This window comes from Rhinolophus ferrumequinum, chromosome 27 (genome assembly GCF_004115265.2).
Source record: "Rhinolophus ferrumequinum isolate MPI-CBG mRhiFer1 chromosome 27, mRhiFer1_v1.p, whole genome shotgun sequence".
In the NCBI taxonomy this organism is placed as follows: domain Eukaryota; kingdom Metazoa; phylum Chordata; class Mammalia; order Chiroptera; family Rhinolophidae; genus Rhinolophus; species Rhinolophus ferrumequinum.
The window spans coordinates 25,205,741-25,230,472 of NC_046310.1; the positions used below are offsets into that span (position 1 = coordinate 25,205,741).

At 43.9% G+C, this 24,732-nt stretch overlaps 1 protein-coding gene across 4 annotated transcripts in view; it reads right to left on the reverse strand.

Annotated features, from left to right (window-relative positions):
• The window catches only part of DISC1 (DISC1 scaffold protein), a 285,116-nt gene that overhangs the window by 122,657 nt on the left and 137,727 nt on the right, over positions 1-24,732 (reverse strand). Inside the window, exon 10 of one of the 4 annotated variants that reach the window (XM_033099898.1) lies at positions 3,391-3,512. The exons of 2 other annotated variants lie outside the window; for them this stretch is intronic. In XM_033099898.1, coding sequence (XP_032955789.1) covers positions 3,466-3,512 — 47 coding nt within the window. In that variant the 3' untranslated portion in view covers positions 3,391-3,465. Of the gene's footprint in view, positions 1-3,390; positions 3,513-22,996; positions 23,124-24,732 lie in introns of those variants that run through there. One more of the 4 variants, XM_033099900.1, reaches the window with a different exon arrangement.

The following is a 24,732-nucleotide window of genomic DNA, read 5'->3' on the forward strand; positions in this document are numbered from 1 at the left end:
TATCGACACAGCAGGAGACGAGAACTGCTGACTGATGGGAAACTCGGCACCAGCATCTGGGCCGCGGGCTGTGTGCTGAGCCGCATCCTTTCTCAGGACTTCAGAATGAATCCCTCCCGCCCTACACACTCAGGGGGGGTGACCAGCAGCCTAATTAAAAGCATGTGTACACCTGATGGGGACTCTCTGATGGCGGCAACAGGCGCTCCGGCTCCTCCTGGGTACCCTGCTCGTCCCTCTATTATTATCTGTTCTTAAACACAGTTCCAACCTGCTCTTTACTGCCTCCGGCATGTAGCCGCAGGGAGGCTTACCCGAAGCAGCCCAGCTCTTCTGTGCTGCCTGTTCTCATCTGAAGCAAAGTCGGCATATCAGTCGAATATTAACAGTTACTTTCTTTCAATCTATCTCATTTCCAATCACATGGAATGGCAGTGTGGTAGCTAACCACACACACGGATAAGTAACGAAAGATAAAGAAGTGGATTTAAATAAAATGTTCCTCATTATCGTGCTTTATTCTATGTACTGCTAAGAAGTCAGCTATCTGAAGCATTACAGCAAGGTGGGTTTTAAGAAGGCACGTGCCCCCCATGATGCACCACAGAGCCAGAAATTTGAGATGGGTGACGTTATCAAGGAGGGGAGTGATTGGGCTGACTTAGCTGTTATTTTTATTTTGGATTTTATAGGATTAAAGCTTGGTTGATCCATGTTGATAAATGAAGCCTTAGAAAGACCATGTTCCCTCTGAAGTTCATCCCAGGAAGTTGCGCCCGCCTAAGGCAGAGGATGCGCAGGCAGTAAGCTTTGCCAGGGCGCCCTCTTGTGTCCAAAGGACCACAATGATGCCATTCCCTTATCCCTTCCCTGTCTTAACAGTCCTCTTATTTTAATTACCAATTAATTACACCCTTTCATCAAGGTTAGAGCAAGAATCCATACAAAATACGATGGCTAGCGAGTAGAAGACATGCTCTTCGGTTTTTCCTTCTTACTGTGACATCATTTCCTTTTAATGCTCTCTCAGTTTAGTAGAGGCTACAGTTTGGGCTCTGGAGTCAGACTCATTGGGTTTAGCTGGCAGGCTGTTCTCGGGCCAGTTACTAACTTCTCTATGCCCAGCACCTATCTCCTAAGGTGGCAGTAACAGTAAATGCAAAGGACTTTGAAAGTGCCTGGAACTTTGTGACAAATGTTAGCTGTTGGTCATTATTGTTATTATTGACATTAAAATCAGAGAATTGTTACATCTGTGCTGGACGTGACCTCAGGATCATTAAGTTCAACCTCCTCACATTCCAGGTGAGAACCCTCCAGTCTGAAGGAGCCCTGTGACCCGCCCGCAGTCCCCCAGCCATTCGATGGCAGAGCTGAGATGACATTTCAGTTCTCCTGCCGCTACGAGATCCAGGTTCTTGGCCTCCCAGCAAAATGTCCCTTAGGAAGTGCTCCTTTGGCTCCAAGGGGCAGGGAGTGGCCTTCTGGGGCCGGGTTGCTGGGGGCATATGGGACGCCGAAGCGTCAGTTCCAGCATCACTCAAATATCAGTCAGACGGCTGGGTGACCCCCATCCATTTTGATCAGGATGGTGTCAAGATGACGAAATCTATATTCCACGCCTGGGAGAACAGGCTGATGTGGATTACAGTCTACCCAGAAGCTGCCCACGTGTTCAAGAAACCTAACATGACCACACACACAAAAGTGAAAATCTAACACATGTAAAGCTGTTTCCAGGGTACTAGATTCCCACCCCTCCCGATCTTCTGAGATAGCACCTGCCTCTAGTGACCAAGGTTCCAGAGGGCCTTGTATGAGTGTGAGTGAAGAGACACGCTGGGTATGGAGCTAAGTTCTCCAATGAAAGATTCTGTTCATTTTGCTTTTAAGGAAGGTGCTGTGTCACAAACGCAGAAATGTTTCCATTTATATGGGGTACCTAGAATAGGAACATTCATAGAGACAAAAAGTAAAATGTAGGTTACCAGAGGCTGTGGACAGGGGCCTGAGGGGTGATTGTTTAACGGGTATGGCCAATATTGCCAAGGAAATCTATGCCAGTCTGCAGATTGGTTAGTTGTACGCTTTTGAATCGCAACCTGATGTTTATGTTATTAAGCTAAAGATAATTTTATCTTGAATTAAGACTCATAATACAACAAGACTTAATGAGGCAACATAACCTCCTCCGTTGGGCAAACCTCTGGGAAATCTTAACCCCGTTTTGATTCCTAACAGCACCCAGTGCTGACATGTAAACAAACAGGTGTAAACACAGTTACTGGTCAATGTATCTGGTGGTCTTGGGCAAACATGAAGAGTGGCCATTAAGGAGAAGTCTTCCAAGGCAGACAAAGATGTGTGGACTTCAAATATGAACTGTCGGTATGTGATAATTATCAGATTCCCCACATCAGCAGGTTTGTATGAACAGAGCTCTAGAATAGAGATGGGAAGACCAGGACCTCCTCACAGCTCACCCACTCTCTAGTTGTAGGACTTTGGCAAGTAGCATGACTTTGCTGGGCCTCAGCTGCCCTACGATAGAATGGACTCGCCAGGTGACCTCTGAAGGCTTTCACTCATCGTTCTGTGATCTGAGCCAAAAGCTACCATTGCGTATACCATGCCCATGGTATAGAATACTAATGCACAGCTACGTAATCAAAACACTTCCCAAAAAGATTCAATTGTACTAAGGATACAATATTATGCACCAAATTTTTAAAACTTCTACCTTCTCTTTGTGGAATAATCTGCAAATACAGAATAAAAAACTGAACATAGGGCCTCACATACCAAAACAAAGTTGGAGGAGCAATGTACAAGATTTTTGTCTAAGAGATTCTTCCTACCACCCACTCCTTCTTTTTAAACACTTGTGCATGCAGTCCAGTACTGAAAAATGACGTCACAGCTCTTCAGGTTTTCTGATGACAGTAACAATAGAGGCAACTCTGTAGCCATGTAAGTGAAAGACCAAGACTTTCTTAAAATCCAGACTAGACATATGAAAGCCTAATGTGGGGGGGGGGGGGAATTTAAAACTTCTAAAATTTCTTCCTACTTTCCTCTGAAAATTTCCCCTCAGAAATGAGATTAATGAAAAATTATTAGTATTATTTTTATAAGTATGATGAGTTGTATATGTTTTCCATTGTTAGTTTTGTATAGTGAAAACTATGTTTAAACAGATATTCATCATATATTGCTAGCTGGCTCTGTGCTGCAAAAGGATGTTTGAAAATTTCTTCATTTAAAAATGTCTACGGTGTCAGCCACTGCACCCTTCTGTATGGACAGGCATTCAGACAGCACTCCCCCATGGAATGGCACGGGGCTTTTTCTCCTCAGGAGTGGGATGATTTCCCCAAGAAAAGGAAGGCCTGAACAGCATTTCGATTCTGAGATTCCTCTCGTGGCCTCCTGATCAGAGCAGTCCTTCCCCTTTCCCATCATGCCTCAGGGCTGGGAAGAGACTAGACACTGGCAGCAGCACCTTTCTGTTCCTGCGGAGAGTAGAAACAGGGGAGTCATTACCCTACTTTCTTCAAGATTTCAGGACACAGAAACAGATGAACTCGTCTAAAGAGTCTGGCATTGGAAAGAAGTTCTGCTCTGTCTCTTGACAGGTTTATGAGTTTAATCTACACAAAGGGTCTAAAAAAAAATACTGTCTTATTCAACGTAATGGATCAAATTTATCTGAATTGGACATGAAACTACACTTTTGTTAAAAGAATGTTTTATGAAAATGTGTCAGTCATTACTGAATTCTTATTAGTTCAAAATTTTTACGGCAATGAGGCTGCAAGCCCAGAGGGGACATCATTACGAACTTTGTTCGTGTGCTATGTGGTGCTTCTTTACTAGCTAATGAAGACATATTTGTCATTTATTGTCCCTTATCAAATAGGGTGACCAACCTCATCCTATGAAAACCATATGAGTCCCTTGGAGTCAGTTCAAATGCTGGCTGTGCACGTATTTGCTATGTGAATGTGGGCAGGTCTGACCTGCACACGCCCACATTTGTCTACCTTCAAGCGGAGAAGCCAACAAAATAATATTTGTAAAGTAATCCCGATAGTGCCTGGCTCACAAGATGTCTCCAGTAAATGGCAGTGGCTGCCAATCGTCGTCCCACATTGCAACATCTTGAGATGATCACATTCATATGAAAATATTGCCAAACTCAATGTTTTTCCAAATATTACAAGGATGTCCAAATGTATCCTCAGTCACTTGAAGTGGCTCAGGGACATTTATTAAATCCGCTAAAGAAAAGAGGAATCAAGAAGTCTTGGTTCTACTTCTACAACATTAACTACAGGTTCCCTGAACACTGCCATTAAGGACTAAAATATTATAAAACAATCATACCCAAAACACTATATTTGAAAACAAAAATGGTGCCCAACGATCAAAGGAAAATATTCATCAAGCTTTGTTATAAGCAAGTTATTATTCTTGAAGGATATTCTCAAGCAACTAAAAATGAATAATCTACTAAAAAAAATGGAAAACTAAATAGTCATGTCTTCAGTACACGTCTCTAGAGTTCACATATGACACCACTCACAGAATCCGCACAAAGGGGGGCAGCTGTCATGAGTGACGAGAGCACCGAGAATGCTGAGCTCAAAGGCAGAATTCCATCTCTGCTCTGCTGAGAGCTGTCAGGGCTGTTTCCAGCCCCTGAGGTCCTTGAGTCTGACTCCTCACATACACAGCTACTTATATTAATGGGTTATTTTGCAAATCAGAAATGAAATCACTGTTATAATAAAGCTTTTTATAACTTTTAATGTATTATAATATTGTATTATAATATAATAATATATGTATTATAATATAATGTATTATAATGTATTATAATAATGTAATATAATATTGTATAATTATAATAATGTATTATAATATAATACATAATAATTTAATGTATTATAATATAATAATGTATAATAGCATTTTGTAGCCAGCTCATACCACCTGGTGAGAGAGCCAACTGATAGTTTCAAGAATTTTTAAGCTACTTTTTAAACCACTGAAATCAGCCATTATGGGAGCATTTACACAACGGAAATTGGCAGACATTACAAATCAGTGCTTTTTTTTTCCTTGGACAGCTGATTATTAACATTTACCAGCACAACACTGGTTCTAGTCAGTGTTGTAAGTATACATGAAGTTTCCTAGGTCAACAGATGGGTGAACAAACATTCAGGGAAAAAGAATCTATTGTGAGATAATATATCTCATTCAGACTCTTAAAGAAGCAGTGTATTCACAGAGAATGGATGCAGTGCAGCACACAATTAGATATGTTAAAAAATGAGAAAAGAATATTCACTTTGTAAATGATGCAAGTAATACAAGAGCATGAAAATGGAAAAATAACACAAGCTACTGTCATCTTTTATACATCCAGTGATGTGAACTTGATTTTGAGTGGCATCATCAAGCTGTATCATCATTAAAGACCTACCAAAATGTAAAACAGTTAAAAGATAGGTAAACGTTACACCAGATATAGTGGCTATTGCCGTGAAACCAGGAAAAAAATAAACCCAAAGGAGTAAGTAATAATTAGGCTCTGAGAAAAATTCAGTAGCTATGTCCTTTCTGAGAAAGAAGTTTCCAAAACAACAACTTGTCTAAAACAATGAAGGAGAGGCACTTAAAGAACCCAAAAGTGTGAGAAACTCTGCTTGAAGGACAACCTCATCATGGAACCTTGGCCCTGGTTAGACAGATGGCCAGTCTCCCCCTGAAGGATTTCCACTCACACGCTCCCGCCCCCCACCAAGGCCTGGATGAAACCCCTGTTGCTGCGTTGTTTAGGACTTGCATGTGCCTACTTTACAGGAACAGAAGAAAATAAGGGGGAAGACTTTCTTAAGATACAGAAAGCAAGAAAAAGACTGTTTTAATTAATATCATTCGAAAGCAAAAATGCCCCTTTAAAAACGTTACCGAGATACAGAACCATTCATTCTTAGATGCTTGGTCCAAGAATGCCATCGGGAATTCTGCCAGAGTCATCTGGCATCCTATGGACTGCCGGGCACAGGAGCTAGACTTTGATCTCCCTGCTTTCCACCAGGCACAGGTGACACCACTGTCTACGGCATGTGGCAGGAAACTATGATGAGAAAGAATTGGCCCAATTCAAGGAATGAACTGAGGAGAGACAGGAGGTAGAGAAATGAGTCTCACTCAAGCCAAATTTCAGTTTTTGTAAGTACACACAAAGGTAAAAATGAGGAACATAAAATTCCTGGCAGTGATAAGTCTGAGACAGAAATGAGTATGCTCTGCCGTCGTGGGTGAAGGCGCTGTGACTTGGAGCGAGGACAGGAAAACAGCCCTTTTTTCTTTAATGTTTTTTCTGAGAATGTATACTTTGCATCTTTGCTTAACTGTGAGGAGGTTCCAAAGATGCCCCGACTTCTCTCTGTCACACACACACACACACACACACACACACACACACAGAAACAGTACCCACAAACTTTCTTTTCTGATATGTTGTTATGCTGAATGTAATGTGTCTTTGGCTTAGAGTACTATCAGTTTTCCATAAACTAGAAAACCAATCAGATACCAGATTCCTTTAACTTTTAGAAACATTATTTATTAGTTTGTAACAAAATTCTAAACTATTTTAAGTTAATTTAGTCTGTAAACATGAAGTAGTCTGGAAGTAAAAGACACTACCGTGTTTCCCTGAAAATAAGACCCAGCTGGACAGTCAGCTCTAATGGAGTCTTTTGGAGCAAAAATTAATATAAGACCCGGTATTATATTATATTATATTATATTATATTATATTATATTATATTATATTATATTATATTATATTATATTATATATTATATTACAAGACCCTGTCTTAGAGTAAAAGAAGATTTACATTAATTTTTTTCTTACATTAATTTTTGCTCCAAAAGACGCATTAGAGCTGATGGCCCGGCTAGGTCTTATTTTCGGGGAAACATGGTACTATGTTGGTTAACGTAAACAGTTACACTTTTGGGTTCTTGAACAATCTTTCCTATCACTGTTTTTGACAATTTCTTAAAGATACCAGTACATTTCACCCTTGATTTCTAAATTTCTGTGGTGCAGACATACGACATCTTCCCAAACCTCAGGCAAGGCATGGAACTCAGCTTCCCTCATCACCAAGGCTTACAGGCTCTGACAGCAGGCAGCCACCTGGCCATGCGAGCCCACGTGCACTCTGACTGCCATGCTATTTACTGTTGAGGCAACAGGTAGAAAGAAGGAGAAAGGAGCCCCAGAGATCTCAGCCCTTGCCTGTCTAGATCTCAGTCTTTGACTAAGTTCATTGGTGGGAGATCCCAGCTTCCTGATTCTCTGGTGCTCAGGGCACCTCACATCTGATGGAGCTTCTTACTTTCTTAAGAAGGAAAAAGAAACTCAAGCAGAATGCAAAAGAGAAATAAGAGTTACATAGAAATCAGTTTTCAGAACGAGTCACAAGACACTTTGATGCAATAGCAAAAACTTTTGAAGTAGGCATAAAATAGAGATAAACAGAAAAGAAATACAGCAGGGGAGAAAGACTCAGATAATTGATGGAGAAGCAAGTGAAAATGTTGCCTAGACATGGCGCATGGTGCAAAAATCTTGGAGGAAAAAAACTGTACAGGACACAGAAGACTGAAATCCAGTGAATCCTCAGAAGAATGCTGGTTTCCAAAGTGTCCCTGGAAAGACACATCTTCTATCAATGAGGCCATGAGCTCAGGCACCATTCCCCAGGCCACTGGATCGAGAGTTATAGAATGTGTTCTAAAATAGGAAGTATCTTCTGGATTTTAAAGGCTCTTCCTAAAAACGACTGCCTGGTCAGTACTATTGTCAAGGTCACCCCACCGCTCATCACTGTCTTACGTCCTGTCTCTGTTGCTGACATTTCTGCTTTCCCCAGAAACCCAACACAAGAACATCCCAAGGAACCAGAAACTACTAAAATACCAACAAGGTAGAAGAGTGAGAGAAAGGTAACGCCCACCACACTCCCCAGGGAAGCCAGACACCAAGAGCCAACCTGGACTATACAACATCTTCTAGAAACAGAAAAAGAGAAACTACAGGAACCAACCAAATTATAACCTCACTCAAACAACAACAAAGTCGTCTAAGATGGTGAGTGAGTGGAACAGTAAGTGGGAAGGTAGGGAGGCAGCATGTGAACAAACAAGAATGAAGGCAGGACCATCATGGAAGGAGGGTCACAGAGGCGAGCACAGCACACGACTTACGAGGTCTGACAATTAAGTTCGTGAACACATCCTAGAAAAAGTGCTACACACCTCATTGCTGGCATATCAGAGCTGTCGTCATATTACCCTTGATATCCTGAATCAAAATGTCTTCCTTTCAGTATTTCCTTTATCTCTGGGTAAAAAAAGAAGTCACTGGGGGCCAGCTCAGGTGAGTAGGGAGGGTGTTCCAATACAGTTATTTGTTTACTTGCTAAAAACTCCCTCACGGACAGTGCTGTGAGTTGATGCATTGTCGTGATGCAAGAGCCATGAATTGTTGGCGAAAAGTTCAGGTCGTTTTCATCTAACTTTTTCACACAGCCTTTTCAGCACTTCCAAACAGTAAACTTGGTGAACTGTTTCTCCAGTTGGTACAAATTCATAATGAATAATCCCTCTGATATCAAAAAAGTTTAGCGACATCGTTTTGACTCGATTTGGACTGATGGGACTTTTCTGGTCGTGGAGAATTGGTTGACTTCCACTGTGCACTTTGATGCTTTGTTTCAGGGTCATATTGGTACACCCGTGTTTCATCACCAGTGATAACATGGCCCAAAACATCATCTTGCCTCTCCAAAAGGTCTTGGCAAACTTCGACTATCCTTTGCTTTTATTCATCGGGGAGCTCCTTCGGGACCATTTTTGCACAGACCTTTCTTATACCAAGATTTTCCTATTTCTCTATCAATGTTTACTTGGTTTCCACGAATTTTTGGAATGTTTTTGTCAGTTCTGCTTGTTACTGGTCACCCTGATCTCTCTTCATCAGTGACGTGTTCTCTACCCTCAGAAAAAAAGTTTAATCCAATTATACACTGCCGTTTTCTTCATGGCATTATCCCCATAAACTTGGACTAATGTGTCCCTGATTTCACTTCCACTCTTGCCAAGCTTAACAAGAAATTTAATGTTTGTTCATTGCTCTAATTCAAGCTCAGACATTCTCACGACAGCACACAAAAACACGCAACAACAATAATGAACACCACTCAGCAAGACACCACCACATGTCAACATGAACACAGCTGTGAGACACTGACATACCAAGGTTATGAAACCTTACCGAGCTGTTGGTACAGTGCTGCCAATGTAGGTGCATGGTGGCAAGTTCCCGAACTTAACTGTCAGACCTCGTATGTTCAAAACAGTAGTCAGCCCTCCTCCCAAGATTTTCTATTCAAAACAAGTGCAAAGGAGATGAAAGGGTTTTATCCATCCAAAGTCTGGTGGTCAGATATAAATGAATTATCCATTGAATAAACACTGGGGTCGCCTGGAGAGCTCTGGAAAAAAGCTGACTCCCAGGTGCCCCTCAGACTAGGGCCATCAGGAAAGCCAGTGAGACTCTATTATATGGGGCAACTGAACTATTGATGGAGTTTGTAGAATCTGTTTTACTTTCCTTTTTTGTTGAAACCACTGAACTGACACATGTAGTTGGTTGAAGTTCTGCAGGCTGGTCTAGTGCGGCCTTGAGCACAGGGGCTCCCTGGGGTGGACCCCCCGGGTGCGACCTGGGCAGACGGCTGAGCCACAGGACAAGTGTGACTCCATGTGGGGGCAGCAGGCGCAGGGCACTAAGGGCACACACACTTTTGAGAGAGAGTATGGAAAATGCCACCAGCACCACAGTATTCCTGAACACGTCAAGCGACCTCCAGGCCGTGTGGCGTGCGTTCCCAGTGTGGCACGCCTGCTGCCAGCTGTATCTGGGCTAGGCCAATTCCAGAGGGTGGTGAACAGGCCCCCGAACTTCCAGACCTCCCCTAACGATTCTCAGTTACCGTTCACCTATGTTAGTTATGAATTCACGGCGTCACAAAGCGACTGCCAAGGTCCCTGCAGAACACCCAGCAGAAACCTTTCGTGGGGCAGTGAGGAAGCTGAGGCTCAGAGTGCTGAATGAGAGACCTGGGACAAAACCCAGGTCATGATTCCCAGGCGGTGGCCTCTGTACAATCAGGGGACTTGACACCTGGAGTTCCCCTTTCCCAGAAGTGGATTCAGTGACAATAATCCAGGTAATCAAAGATAACATTTTTACATCAATTAAGTAGATCAGAGGTTTCCCACACTAGACAGGCTCTGAGTCTAGCACAACAGTTTCATTTGTTCAACAAATGACTGAAAACTGTGAAACAGAGTAGCACTTTCATTTCTGAGGCAGATTCGTGCTTGAAAAGCTGAGTGATGCTGGAGTTTCTAGGCAATGAATGGAACTCTGAGAGGACGATGTGTGAAGGGAATCTCCTGTGTGCGGTTCCTCCCAGAGGGCAACTGGGAACCTTTCCTGCAGCGGCTCCCGCGGGATGCGCAACTCCTGGCCATGTCGACAGGAGCACCCCAGCCTCTGTGGCGGGTGTTCAATCAGAGGTCCTGCCCTGAGCACAGGAACTAACCGGGAGCTGGAACGTGGGAGCGTCTGTGCATGGGAACTAACCGGCTGGCAGGGGCTAAAAGAACACAGAAGTAGTTCACTACTGAAACAATTCAAACTTCACTAAGTGGTCTGAACAACTTTGATTTTGAAGCAGCTTTTGCATTATCTTCCACATTTTAATCTGTAACCCTGAGAAATAGAGGGGGATGCAGAGGAGAGAAAGGGGATGTTGACCTGCCACCGTCTTCCTGCCTCTTCATTGCAGTGTCTGCCCTGCCCTGGGACACCCCACAAGTCACAGGACTCATTAACGTTTCAGTCCACTGAGACACATAAACATGCAATCCAGTTAAAACCCCATAAATGTCACCATCCAAATTGGGTAACCCACCTCCCACCCAAGTCACACAGCTTGACGAGCATTTCTAGGAATTTACGTTCTCCAAGCCTCCGACATGCAGCTACGCCGAAAACAAAGCTGTAATTACAATAGCCAGACAATTGCGAGAGTTGCAGCCAAGTTTCACAACACTCCCCTTCTTGGGGCGATTTTGGGATTTGAATTTAAACAGCAGGGTGGCTGCTTGATTTGGATATTATACCATTCTAATGGCTGACTTAGCACTGAGAATCTTTTCCAGAATATTCATATGAATACATCCAGTGAAGAAAGGGTTTTTCAGACTTTGAACAAAGTTCCAAATCGGAGGCTTACTTTTGGGGACTGAAATGGATCAACTGAAAATAAATAAATAAATAAGGAAAAGGGGCACTTCCTTTGGATACAATCATCTATAAAATAATCTTGTGGTTAGCAAAATAAATCATACTTAGGAAACGGGGCACACAGAGTTTGGACTTAAAGATACGGAGATCTCAGTTGTATTCCTGTCCCCAGCTCATGCGGCCTCAGTTTCACATTGTGACTACAAGAGTGCTGCTTTATGAAGAGAGAACAAAAGGAGAAGTGGAATTTCAAGTTTTGGAGGAAAGATTCTTTGTTTTGATTAAGTTTAATCACTTGTATCAAATGGGGAACATTTTATCACCACGAGCGAAGCGACTTGAGCTCATTTAAACAAAGGTAGTATTTAAATATAAGACCTGGTTTTGTGACATTTTGCAGGGCAGCTACTGCACTCTGGCTCCGGGTCAAGTCCAGAGCTCAACCATAGCCCACTCTCCGCCCACCTTGAGAACAAGAAGCTCGTGCCTAGTCCCTCTCTCCCCCCAGTCCAGGAGCACTTCGGTGTTTGATTATGTTGTCTCTGGCAAACATTTTTGAACCAGTCCTTTTTCCAAGGACAGCAGTCTTTTATTAAAGAAATCTAAATACCAAGAAAGCACACTGAAGGCAAATGTCAGTACAGATGTCTGGCGCAGCTTCACGTACCCCAAACAGCATTACTGGTAAAAGCAGAAAAGAGTGGCGTTAACTTGGTTCTCTTTAAAAATTAAATGCAGAGGGCATTCTCCTCCGAACTGTCATCTAATCTTTGAGAGTTGCTGTAAGGTCAAACATTGGGCCCAAATCCAAAACCACCTGGCATAATCCCTTGTCATTTAAGATGTGATTTGCATAGTAGAGAAATTTAAACTTAGTTACAATTCTATTTCCCTTTCACATTAAAAAAAAAAAAAAAGTCAGAAAAAAAAGTCCCAAATACCTTCCTACTCGTCATCATCGATAGTCTGGCAAATGCATTCTCTACAGCTCTGCTCTTGACTTCATCCCACATGGGACACAATGTCTCCATGATTACCAAGCTAATGGGCTACAGTCAGATTAGTCACAGAGGAGAGCAAAACTGGAAAACAAATCGTGCTACATAAACTCGGCAGTCTGAGGGGTCAGAAGAGTAGCCATTCTTGCCAACCCTGCCCCTGACTTAAACATAAGCCGGAGCGAGCACGTCGTTTCCCCAAATGTCCGGGTCTGAATGCTTAACAAAATATTAGAAAAATTAATAATGACACTGGCTGTCCTTTCTGGTTAGAGCTAATGTGTGTAAGGCAGGTGCACATAACAGCTGCATATCCTCATACCCTTTGCGTCTCTCTGTGAAGTTCTCCCCATTTACTGACGCAAAGGCGTGGACTCCATCAGCTTTTCAGGGCCTTCCAAAACCAAAACCTATGATAACTAAACTTCAGAAGTAAAGAACCAGAACAGCTGAATAAATGATCAATCTCAGATGTAACCTTCAGATATTGTGAAATGAGATAGCCCTAGTCTATTATACAAGAAAGGTAAAATAATTTGAATTTTTTTTTTTTTTTTTTTTTTTTTTTTTGCAGTCAAGCGTTTGGAGGTTCTAGCATTTATTTGCTTTAAGATCTTCGGCAAATTCTTGAAACTTTCTGAGCCTCAATTCACACCACTGTAAACAGATTGACAGCCATCGGTCCATCAGACTGCTGCTGCTTCCACACCAATAGCAGCAGAAGGTTCTGGGTGGGCCACACCCTTAGAGGGAGGGATCTCCTGCCAGGTACCCTTTCGACTTTGGGTCCCGGAGATCTTTTCATCTTTCCTCCCAAAATGCCCTTAAACAGTCTTTTCCCAGCTTAACACTTGGTTCTTCCCTCTTCACAAACAGTGCCCTGATTTCATATTCTCAGCCTTTTGCAAATGGGGGCTCAGAAGACTGGGGACTCCACTCTCCTCACATGACCATCTGAAGTCGGCATGGCCTGCCCACCTGCCTGCAGGCCACCTGCTCCACAGCTGTCCTGCTCCCACGTTCTCCCTCTTCCCAGGTCCTTCAAAGCCTGCAAAGTGGACCTCACGGTGCTGGTCTTTCAGGTCAGTGGCTCCCATGGAGGGATAAGATGGTCATATTTCTGCCCATTTCAAACACGGTGACGGTCTCCCCAGTCTGGGTTTGGCTGTGAGAGGCACGGTGCCGGGCTGCCCATTGCTCAGGGCTGACCGCGTTTCAGAACAGGTTTTGCAGCATGTTTCTTCCCAGGTCTGTGAGTTCAGTTCCTCAAGGACGTAGAGTTGAGGAAAAGAAGTGACTTAGCCACTCAGAAGATGTGTGGATCTCAAGGCAGAGAGCCGCCTGTGTACTAGTGGATTCCTATGCACTTAAAGTCATCTCAGAAAAACACAGCTCGGAAAAAAACTCAGAGGCTCTCGTAATGCAAAGTGCCGGAGACAGGCGAGGATATTTATGGTAACGACCACTAAATGTGTGCACTGAAATGACAAAGGGGCTCTCGGAAGTCTTACCAGATGGTAGACAGGGCCCCTGGGAAAGTCAGGGGACAGACACAGAAGCGCAGCATCCCTGCCCTTGCCGTGACCTTCACACACTACCAGTGTTGGTTTTCCTGGAAAGGTGTCTGAGATGACTCGGTGACAGTGACAGCCCAAGGAAATCTAAAATCGAAACAATGAGCCATTTGTGGTTCCCAATCCTACTGATGACGAACTGAAACTGAGCAAAAAGCCAGGGCCTCAAATTTTCCCAAAAGGAAAGGATATCAGAACAATTCAAAATAAAAAATAAACCAAACATGCTCCCTTTAAACAAGTTCTCCTACTCTTACCAGATTTAATATCCAATATATCAGTCTTTTGCAACTTCATAAAGGACAGAGAAAGCTTTTTTCTTTTTTTCTTTCTCTTTTAGTGCATTTTGTAACAGAGTGACAATGTACCTGTCATTCATACAGTACCAGTATCTCTACTGTTGACTGTCCATCTCTACCTGTCACTGTCCACACAGTTATTTCAGAATATTCCCGGCCAGGATGAAAGCCCAGGTTCTATTTTGTGCTTTGCATAACCTTGGAAGGTTTTTATCACCCCAAAGACATGTGAGACGGAACATATGGTCTACTAGAATTTTAAACAACTCAGGCCCGAACTTGTCGAAGACATGAATTTCATAGTCAGGCAAGTCTTTCTAAAGGGAGCAGGTTTAACTGATGGCAAACTTTGGCATCGTTCCTGACTCCCGAAGGGCTGTCTGTCACAGGATCATACCTGACGCCTCTGTCAGTCCCGATTTAGCCATCGGCGACACCAGTGGGGTCAGACTAAACCCAGCAGCAAGGAAGGTCTCCACTGCCTTCCAGCACCTGGTGGTAACCCCCGGGCTCCTCCCACCTCCCTGGGCTCCTCCCACCTCCCCAGGCTCCTCCCACCTCCCCGGGCTCCTCCCACCTCCCAGGGCCCTGCAGGGAGCACACACTGCAGGGAGCCAGCCACTCTGCTCTACCAACTGCCACAGCCAGCACCACGTGGGGCCTGGCCCTCCCACGGGCATTTACTCTTTCACCGAAAAAGTAAATCAAAATTAATCAAGATAGAGAAACTTTGAGCAGCCCAAGATTTGGTGACTTCCTAATGTCGTAACATGCGCTGGGGCAGGCCTTTCGGGTTACAGAGCCTGCCCCATCCTTCCCAAATTCTATTCAGTACAAACCACACCAAAAAATGATGATGGAGTGCCATGGGGAATAAGATGGAATAAGATGCAGCCTACAGCCTGCAGGAGAAAACTGCACACGTGTCCATGAGAATATGATGATCAGACCTGAAGAGATCAGTGGGCCATGGTGGGTAGAGGTACAATTATATTGGGGATCAAAGGAGTATCTGCAAGCTCACAGTTAGCTACATACGTTGACTTCATACATGTGTGCACACACATGCATCCACGTGCACACATACACGCATGTACACACCGAGGCCGGCCCCGCAGGTTGCTGACTAGGCATCTTCGGCATGTTGTTGAACCTCTCTGAGCATCAGTCTCCTTTTCTGTAAAATGGGAACAGTGACCCCAGCAGAAGTAGATGTAATGTATATCAAGGATCTGTAAGCAGAACGTGCTCAACAATATTAGTTGTTGATATTATTTAATAATATCTGATATTGATATGTGATTAATATCTGATTTTAATAAAATATTTAAAATAGTATTTAATAATAATATCCTAGTAATACCTGCTGATATCTAGACCGAGGTTCCACAGAAGTGGTAACTGAAGGTCATGAGAGGTTAAGTCCCCTGTCAAAAGTTGCATGTGTCATTTTCAGACAATGTGCATGTGTCATTTGCAGGTCGATGGACGGCCAGCCAACCCCCAGGGTTCTCTCTGACCCTGCAGGCGGACCACCCAGCACACACCAGATCCCTGCTCTGCAACGGGAGGTGCCAGGAGCTGCAGCAGCAACGCCTTTGGAAATGCAGACTGTCAGGGCTTAGGCCCCAAAGCCCGTCTGAGTCAGAACCAGCAGGTGATTCAGAGGTCTGCACATTAACGTGGGAGAAGCACTGCCCCAGGCTACCTTCAGAGGACTGTCAGCTCTTGTCATTTAAATATTTGCTCATTTGTTCCTGGTTCCCTCTGCAGACACTTATAGGAAGCCTGCTCCATGGAGACAGTGCAGGATTGGAAAACATGTTCCCTGCAGCACAGAAAACTGTCGAGTGGCTGCACGTCAATGCTGCCCGCAATGATCCAAGCCACCAGGCACAACATGAAAGGGACAGGGTTTGAGAAATGGGGCATTTGTACACGGCTCCAAGTCACACCTGTGTAAAATGGCATCTGCTGGTTAAAATAATGGCGGTCACAGAAAGCCAATCGCCTGAGTCCGGCCAGCCCCAGTGCTGTCTCCCGCAGGGCTGGGACCCCTGGCAAGCTGCCTCCCCACACGGGTCCCATATGACAAAGGGCCTTGGACTTCAGGAACTTCCAGATTCTGCCAGCTACCTTAGATTTTTCCTAACTCATCTGACTTTATTCATTCACTCAGCAAATATCTGAGCAATATTATCTGCTGGGATAGCTTCTGTGCTCGGAACACGCTGGTGACAAGGACAACGAGGCCCTGAAGCCAGCGGCAGGTAAGTGCTCTGCCAAGAGCTGAAACAGGCCATGAGACCCGGTGTCGCTGGGTGGCCGCTCCAGCGAGACGCTCAGGGAGTCCTGGGGCAGGACTTAACCTGAGACGCAAATGGCAAAAGGACAGATTGTAAAACTGAGGGGGACCATCTCAGGGTGAGGGACAAGCCCTGGCAGTGCAGACCAGCCTGGGACACACAGGCGCCTGCGGTACAAGGAAGGTTCCGGGCTTGTGAGGGGAGAAGCGGGAGACAGTGAGGTGCAGTCTAACGGGGGAGGGCCCAGCCACAGGACCACGCTGAGGATCTGGGCTATTTCCTGTGCCTGATGCTTCCTGGAGAGAACTGGACAATTATCTGATTTTAAATTCTCGTACTATAAAGTGTAGCATTAAGTAACCTGTTATGGCTCTAACTGTGTAACCCTAAAATTCACACGCTGACGTCCTGACCTCCAGGACCTCAGAATACGACTGAATGTGGATACAGGTCTTTGGAGAGGCCAGTAAGGTTAATGAGGTCACGGGGGGGGGGGCCCAGGTCCAGGTCACACCGAGGGGATCTGATGGGTCCTGCGCAGGTCGCATCTCCAACATTTGCACAAACCCTGTGGCCGGCGAGTGTTTACGGTCGCTCACGCTGGGCCGCGTGCCACGGGGCAGCCACAGGGTTGATCACCAGGGTCAAGTTCACGGGACTGCAGGAAATGGGGACCCAAGGAACAAAAGCCTGGGCACCCACAGCCCCTGGGGTGTCTACTCCCGCCTGTCCTCCATCTTCTCTGACCACAATCCCTCATGTTGCTTTGTGGCTCCCTTTCCTCGGCCTGTCCCCTACATGCAAGTGACCTTTAGACGCCTCCCTTATGCCGTCTTTGCTCTGCACTTGCTTTCCCTGTGCACTGTCATCTCTCCCCACCGCTTTAATGATCGTCCACATGCTGATAACAGCCCAGAACCACATGTCAGCCCAGCAATCCTTGCACAGCTTCACGACCAGCTGTCCCTTGAACGTCTCCACCTGAATGTCACACAAGAACTACAAAGTCAACTGGCTAAAAGGAAATACACAGTCTCTTCCCAGCTGCTGTTCTTATGACGACTGCCCCACCCCCAGGGAGCCCGTTCAGGCACCAGCCTGAAGGACACCGGGCTTTTCCAGTTGTGGGTGATTATGAATGACACTGCTATAAACATGTGTTACACATTTTTGTGCGGACACAACTATTTATTTCCATAGGATAAATACTATGGAACTGCTGGGTCACATGGCAAGTGCACCATTTGCTTTTATAAGGAACTGCCAAACTGTCTTTCAGAATGGCTTGGCCAGTCTCCATCCCACCGGCAATGCTGGGAAATCTAATTGTCCCCATTCTCGCCACACTTGGCACTGCCAGTTATTCCCATCTCAGCCATAACAGGTGTGAAGTATTTTTTTAAGATGACACATTTCTATAAGACTGTATGTAACCTCCTAGTTTATAAGACTGTCCATGGGGCAGCCAAGGCCATAGAAGTCACCGCACTTTGCCGTGTGAAATGCGCACGTCTTTGCCCAAATTTGTGAGGGAAAAATAGGGATGAGCATATACGTGGATAGTACTAATTCTGTATCTATATAAATGTTTTTAATTCTTTTATTTATGCATATGAGTTAAAAGTATAACTGGAGAAATCAGTAACCATATCCATATCCAAAATAATTCCCTGGAATACGATCATCGGTTTTGTTGCACTTACAACCAGCTTGCAATGACGAAGAGTTCTTGACCTCCTAGGACGCATAAATATCGTAAATTTGTTACCAGTACATAAAGTTTCTTGTGTTTTGTAATTATTTATTATATAAAATCTTTTGTACCATAATATGTTAAAAAAATAAAAGCTAAAATTCCTTTATAATACAAAAAACAAGTACATAAATATAAACAAATAAAAATTTGAATTAAAAAATTAAAACGAAAGATTTTTTTTTCCCTGAAAGTTTGGGACAAAAATGTGGGTGAGCATTATATACAGCAAAATATGGTAAGTTTCTTTAATGACTGACCACCACCACTGAAATAGCTTGAAGACGCCAGCATGGCAAAACGGTACCTGGTGGTCTGGCTCTTCCCCACTTCTTCAGCTTCATCTGCCATCATTGTCCATCTTGGACGCTTCCATCTAGCCAGACCAATAATTATGCTACGTCAGATTGACTGTGTCCTCATTATGTTTCTGGGTGCTAAGCAGTCTGCCAGGTGGATTATTTCATTTCATCCTCGCACAGCCCTTGGAGGCCCATGTATGTCATCGTCATATTTCTCTGCTTCAGGGGAGGAAACCGTTGCTCAGAGAGATCTTTAAGTGGCAGGGCCGGGGCTCGATCCCTGGTCCCTTCTTGCCCCAATGTGGCCTGCTGCCCAGAGTCTGTGCTGTCCTCTGGCCAATGGCCCCACCGTGCTTCCACTGTCACCTCCCATGGGACTCAGCTCCTGCTGTGCTTCCCCAGACAGTCACGGCTCAGTCTAACACACTCACTGGTCCTCACCCCGGCTCCCCCCTCACCCCTTGTTTGTTTCTTTATTTCATCCCTCTCCACAGGGAGTCGTGTTTGCTGTGTACGTCTGCCTCCCGCACCAGTGATTCTCGAGGTCAGCATCCGACCTTTTCGTCCTTCCGTCCCCCCACCGCCTGGCCCTGGGAGGTGCTCAACACCCACTGGAAGTGTCAAGTGCTGGCCAAGGCCCCTGAATGAGAGCAGGCAGGTCCTGCAAGAACCACTGCTGCACGGGAGCTTTAGTATACGCTAATAGTCCTTCAAGATACATCCCTATAAGCTCATCTATACTGAGGAAAAACTCATCATCTAAAGAGGACTTTACACAAACGTACCGTAACTCTGACGATAGGCCCACATGTCCGTCCTATCAGCATCTCACAGAACGAGGGATATAATATAATACAAGATGACAGGAGGGACACTCACAACGTGAACAGCTTCAGGCCAAAGGAGAAAAGGGGGGAGAAAGACGCCCGGTCACATTCAGGCTGCAGCTGGTCTCCGCCCGTTTTCCACAAGCATGGTGGGCATTCTGGTCTCCATTTGTAGAGCATGGCTGTTAAAATGTCTTATCCCTCTCTTTCTATGCCCCACAGTTAAGAAAGATTATTTTTAATTGTATAAATAACGAAAATCAATTCATTAGCCCAGAAAGCACCTTGAGGGACACGGACTAATTCTTTGCCTCTGGCATAGCTGACCCCAGGATGGGGACACAGTACCAGCACGCAGCTCACACCCAACGAGGGTCTGGGAGAGGCAGCTCTCGCGGTACCTGCATTCCACCAAGACATGTTAAATTACAGATTACTTTTTAAGTCGGGGCATTCAATAGCATCCAATGGCAACAATCAGATGTTTCATGGGCCACAGAATCTTCTCCGGTATTTGCCCAAGTCAGGAACTTGAAAACTATGGAGACCACGTGTGTGCCCTGATGAATCCAAGACTGTCTTATCTCTCTTTCCTATCGATTGATAGATGTTTATAAATTCGAAAGGCTTGAATACAGAAGTTTTAGCCTCTCATAATTGAGAACAAACATTTTGGGAAACAAAAAAAAGGAAAAGAAAGGAAGAAAATGAAGGGGTATTCATACATAGAAATATATTAAGATTTCCATTCTGGCAACTTGATTTCTATTCCCAAGCCAGACTAAGAACCATTTTCCTCTGGCATCAGCTCCCGTGGCCCCTCCTCCAATGGCACATTTCAGGTTCCCCAGAATAACCTGCTGGTTCTAATGCAGATTTTACCCCCTACAAGGGCCGTTAGAAGCCCCATCACCCAGACTTATGGCCACCTCCTCACTTTCTCCTCATCCTTTCATCACAGTCCATATATGGAGAGTTACATACAATTCTGTTCCCATACTTTAATGCACATTATCAAATTTTTTATTAAGTATGGCAGAAACAAGATCACAAACAAACCAATGTCTTGATGTCAAATTTCTCTGTCCAATGTTTCAGGGACCCCATCATATTATGCGTGATGGAAGGAAAAATAACCTGATGGAATTTAATCACTGAGAACACAGAGGAGAGTTTGCTTTAGAAGTTTCTATTTCTATGTCCATATTTCATCTGTGGCCAAACAACAGGCACGTTCCATGTTAGGGAAGCAGATGTAAACAGCTTCATTTTGGGAAAGGGAGAATCACGTCTTCGCCTTGTATGTGCACACCAGCGCCATACTACATTTCACACTGACAGCCATGGGCTGGTTTATATGTGTAACAGAGCCTGGCAAGGCAAGATGACCTTTCTAATTGTCATCATGAGAAGCACAACTGCAAGTGACTTTGAAACATATGGTAAACTTCATTATGCTAAAACATAATGGCTTCCACTTTGGGGCTCATGATGAATATTAATGCCAAGGCTTCTGAGAAAAATGTGCTTCAAATTTCATATTGTGTAAAACCCTTTCAATACCAAAGAGCAGTTATTTATAATCTTCAGGCTTCTTCATAGATGCTACTAAACATTCCATTAAACATGGCAAAATGGAATGAATAATCATGGGCCATTAAAGGGGGCATAGGATCACCTTCACAGAATCAAGTCAAGATCCAGGCAGGACAAACATGAAAAGATTTTGCCTGTAAGTGTGGCTGCAAGGAGGACACAGAACGTCCGTCCACACAGCAGAGCCCGGGGCAGGGGCGGTCTGCAGCCAGAGGGCCTCCTGACCCAGCGCCCACGGGGAGCCATTCCTGGCGAGATGTGGGGAGCCTTCCCACACCTCATTGGAGCCCAGGGAGACCGTGGGATGTTCAGAGGGTCAGAGTGAGCAGTGGGGTGAAGCCGAGAAGGAAAGCGGGCAGTAGGCACATGGGGGGTGAGGGTCTGGGAAGTTCCAAAGGCAGAGGAAAGGAGCAGAAAAGAACGTGGAAGCTGATGGGGAGCAGCAAGAATCCGTGGGAAGACATGGTCGGAATGGTGGGAAAATCTGACACCCAACAGCTGCAGCAGGCGCAGACGTGCCTTCGTGAAGCCCAAACCATAATTTCTCATAATGACGCATCATCAGTGGAAAGCAACCTTTGAGTTCATACCCAAAGTGCTATTGTCTGTGGAGAAGGGGAGGGAGCTGCTACAAACCCAACCTTCTCCAGGAAAAGCTGGTGACAGTTTAAAAGGCTGTCCCATCTGGCATTCCTGCAGGACAGGGATACCCTCTTTCCACCCTGTTTTTTCCCTCTCTCCCTCACACTGCAGCTTTGGCGGCCCCATACCACGCACAGACACCCTCTGCCAATCCGGGAAACAGCACCATGTTTTGGCAGAAAAACATTCCTATGGGCAGGAGCTGTTTTTCTAATGACTCTATTTAAGAAAATGGGATTTTTTTTAAAGGGCCATGAAGTATTAAACGTGCAGAAAAAGAAAGGCAATGGGTATGAACTGCACGCCGTTCTCAACTTCTGCATCTTTTTTTTTTTCCTGCATCTTAATCATTGTGGAAATGTAAATGAACACCTTCCAAGATGGATGGTAAAATGTGAAAGTGGTCCATCAGCATCCCAACTCCAGCAGTCCCCTGTGTGTCACATTAGTTTGCAAGGCCAGGCCCAAAGAGCATTGATGCATGGAGTGGAAACGGACTGTCTTCAATTGAAAGACCTGTCTCTGCTGCTGTTTGTTAAATCATTTATGCCTGAAGTCCTTAGGACATTTCCAAATTCATTCTAACTGTTATTTCAACATGGTATCATTATGTATAAAGATTTCTTTTAGTGGTCCACTATTAATCATGACAATGGATTAATTTCACTACCACCACCACCACCCCCACACACATACACACACACAAATAGGGGAAAATGATAATAACCATATTACATAAAGATAAGGAAGCCATCAAATTCTGACCCCCCCAAAAAAAGCGGGGGAAAAGGACATGGGCTATACACAATGAAAAAACCACAAAGGCATAAAATGTAGCAAGTTCAACCTCACTAAAAACGAGGCATGAATTAAATACCACTGAGTTACACTCTGACTCTTCACTTCCCAACTACAACTTTCTAGCTCACTGAGCCTGTTTCAGCGTCTATCAAATGGGGATGATAAACTGATCTCAACATGCAGCTGTGAGGACTGAGTGATACAATGTTTTCGTTATTGCCCTATAAGGCTGAGGGCAGAGAGAGAAGGTACTGCTGTGTCCACACTCTGAGTACAAGTGTCTAGAAATCTGCACAGACTCCAGATGCTGACGGCAACACTAAAAATGAAACCAGGAGCTCTGTCACAGAAGTTGTCTGGTGGACATCTTTTGTTCAGTTTTAAAATCTGTTTTATTCTTGTGATGAAGCATATGCTCTTCTTCATTGAATAAATTAAAAATTGAAAACAAATCTACTAGAGTAACTCTAGAAATTTTATAAGCTTCAACTTCAGGGGATTCCTGTGTAATCTAAAGGGGAAATGACTTTGCCGCCAAAGGTTGACACAGGCAGTGTTTGGTAACTTTCTCACAGCAGACATGGAGCTTGGTATTCATCCCCCACTGCTCCTCAGTCTGTGAGAAAAAAAAATGGGGTTGGGTGAAGGGCAAAGAGACATTTGCCAATTTCTAATTTATCTGTTTTACCAATACAATTGGGACATAGGGACCAAAGTCAAATGCTGGGTCAGACACAGAATTCAAAAGAAGCTCAAGATTTCGGTCACATTGTCTGAGCAAGGTAAGGCTTCCTTTCATTAAGTAGACCCTGAAATCATAATAGAATTGCATTGGGTTCTTTCCGAGGGAAGGATAACGTGATATTTAGGGATACGTGCAATGTAAAGCAGTCGTAACACATATGGAAAGAGAGACGCTCAAAATAGGCTAAAATAACTAGAAATTTAACATCATCAGGGCAAATGAAAAGAGAATCAAAAAGTTTAGTTATAATGAAAAAATCTGAAAGCAAAGTACACAATCAGATGTTAATGAGTTATAAAGACTTTAGAAAATATGTTGTTAAAAGAAAAACAAAATTACATTCTACAACTATGTGAGCATGCAAATACAAGCGTGTCTCATTTATACATTTTTGGTGATGTCAAGTCAGCAGGTATTTAAGCAACTTCTGACAGTTTCTGCCAGGCAATAAATGTTAAATTGCAGTGCAATGGCTCAGGATTTTCCATTGCTACAGTTATCCAACCCTCCCCAATTATACAGAAATCTGGAAAAACAGTGGGTGAGGCAGGGTGGCCATCCAGAAACACAAAAGTTCAATGGGTCCAGGGCAGCAAACACTGGGACACCAAAGCATCAGGCAGGAAAACGTTTACCACCACACCCTCTCTACTCTCCAAGAGCTAAGAAAACCTGAAAAATCAAATTAGCAACAAGTGATGAGCTCTCAAATAAGTAGTGTCTCTCTTGGGTCACTAAACATATGGCAGCTTCAAAGAAAAGGAAGTACATGGTCAAAATGGCAGGAAACCATAATTCATGGCCATGCCAAGGAGGAAAACAAGATATTTCTTACAAAATTAATCACTGAAAAACTGTGACAGAATAAATGATGTCATAGTTAGCATCAAAAAAAGAAAATTGAATTCTGCAAAGCTTCACAAAATTGGTCTCAGGAAAAAAAAATCAGTCTTAATTCTTCAAAGCCCTGGATTACAGAATATTTTAAATGTTATTTTAGTGAAAGTTCAAAAACTTACTCACAAGTAGTGTAGAAAGATGGCCATTACATTTTGCAAGTTGAATTTATTGTAATCAATAGGATGACATGTTAGCAAATTCTTAAAGGCAAACAGAGAAATTCTGGAGAGTGTATCATCTACTTACTCATGCCTGTACTTACAGGAATGCAAAGGAAAGCATTGACATTTAAGCATTTTAGAACAGGAAGCAAAATTATCAACAGTTCTTAGAAAAAAATTCAAAACGTTGTTTGAAGTAAACAAATATAATCCAACTCAACTGCCATAGCTGAACTTTTTTCTCATTTGCCGTACTATGCTGAGTCCCTCTTAGTCTCCCTTCAACAATAAAGGATTTGGGTTTTAATAGAAAATATGTGATTCTCAGAAGGCTGATGAATACAGAACCTCCTATCGAGTTACATGACCCACGCGATACAGCAAAAGTACAGATAGTGGATCATCATCTCAGGCATCAA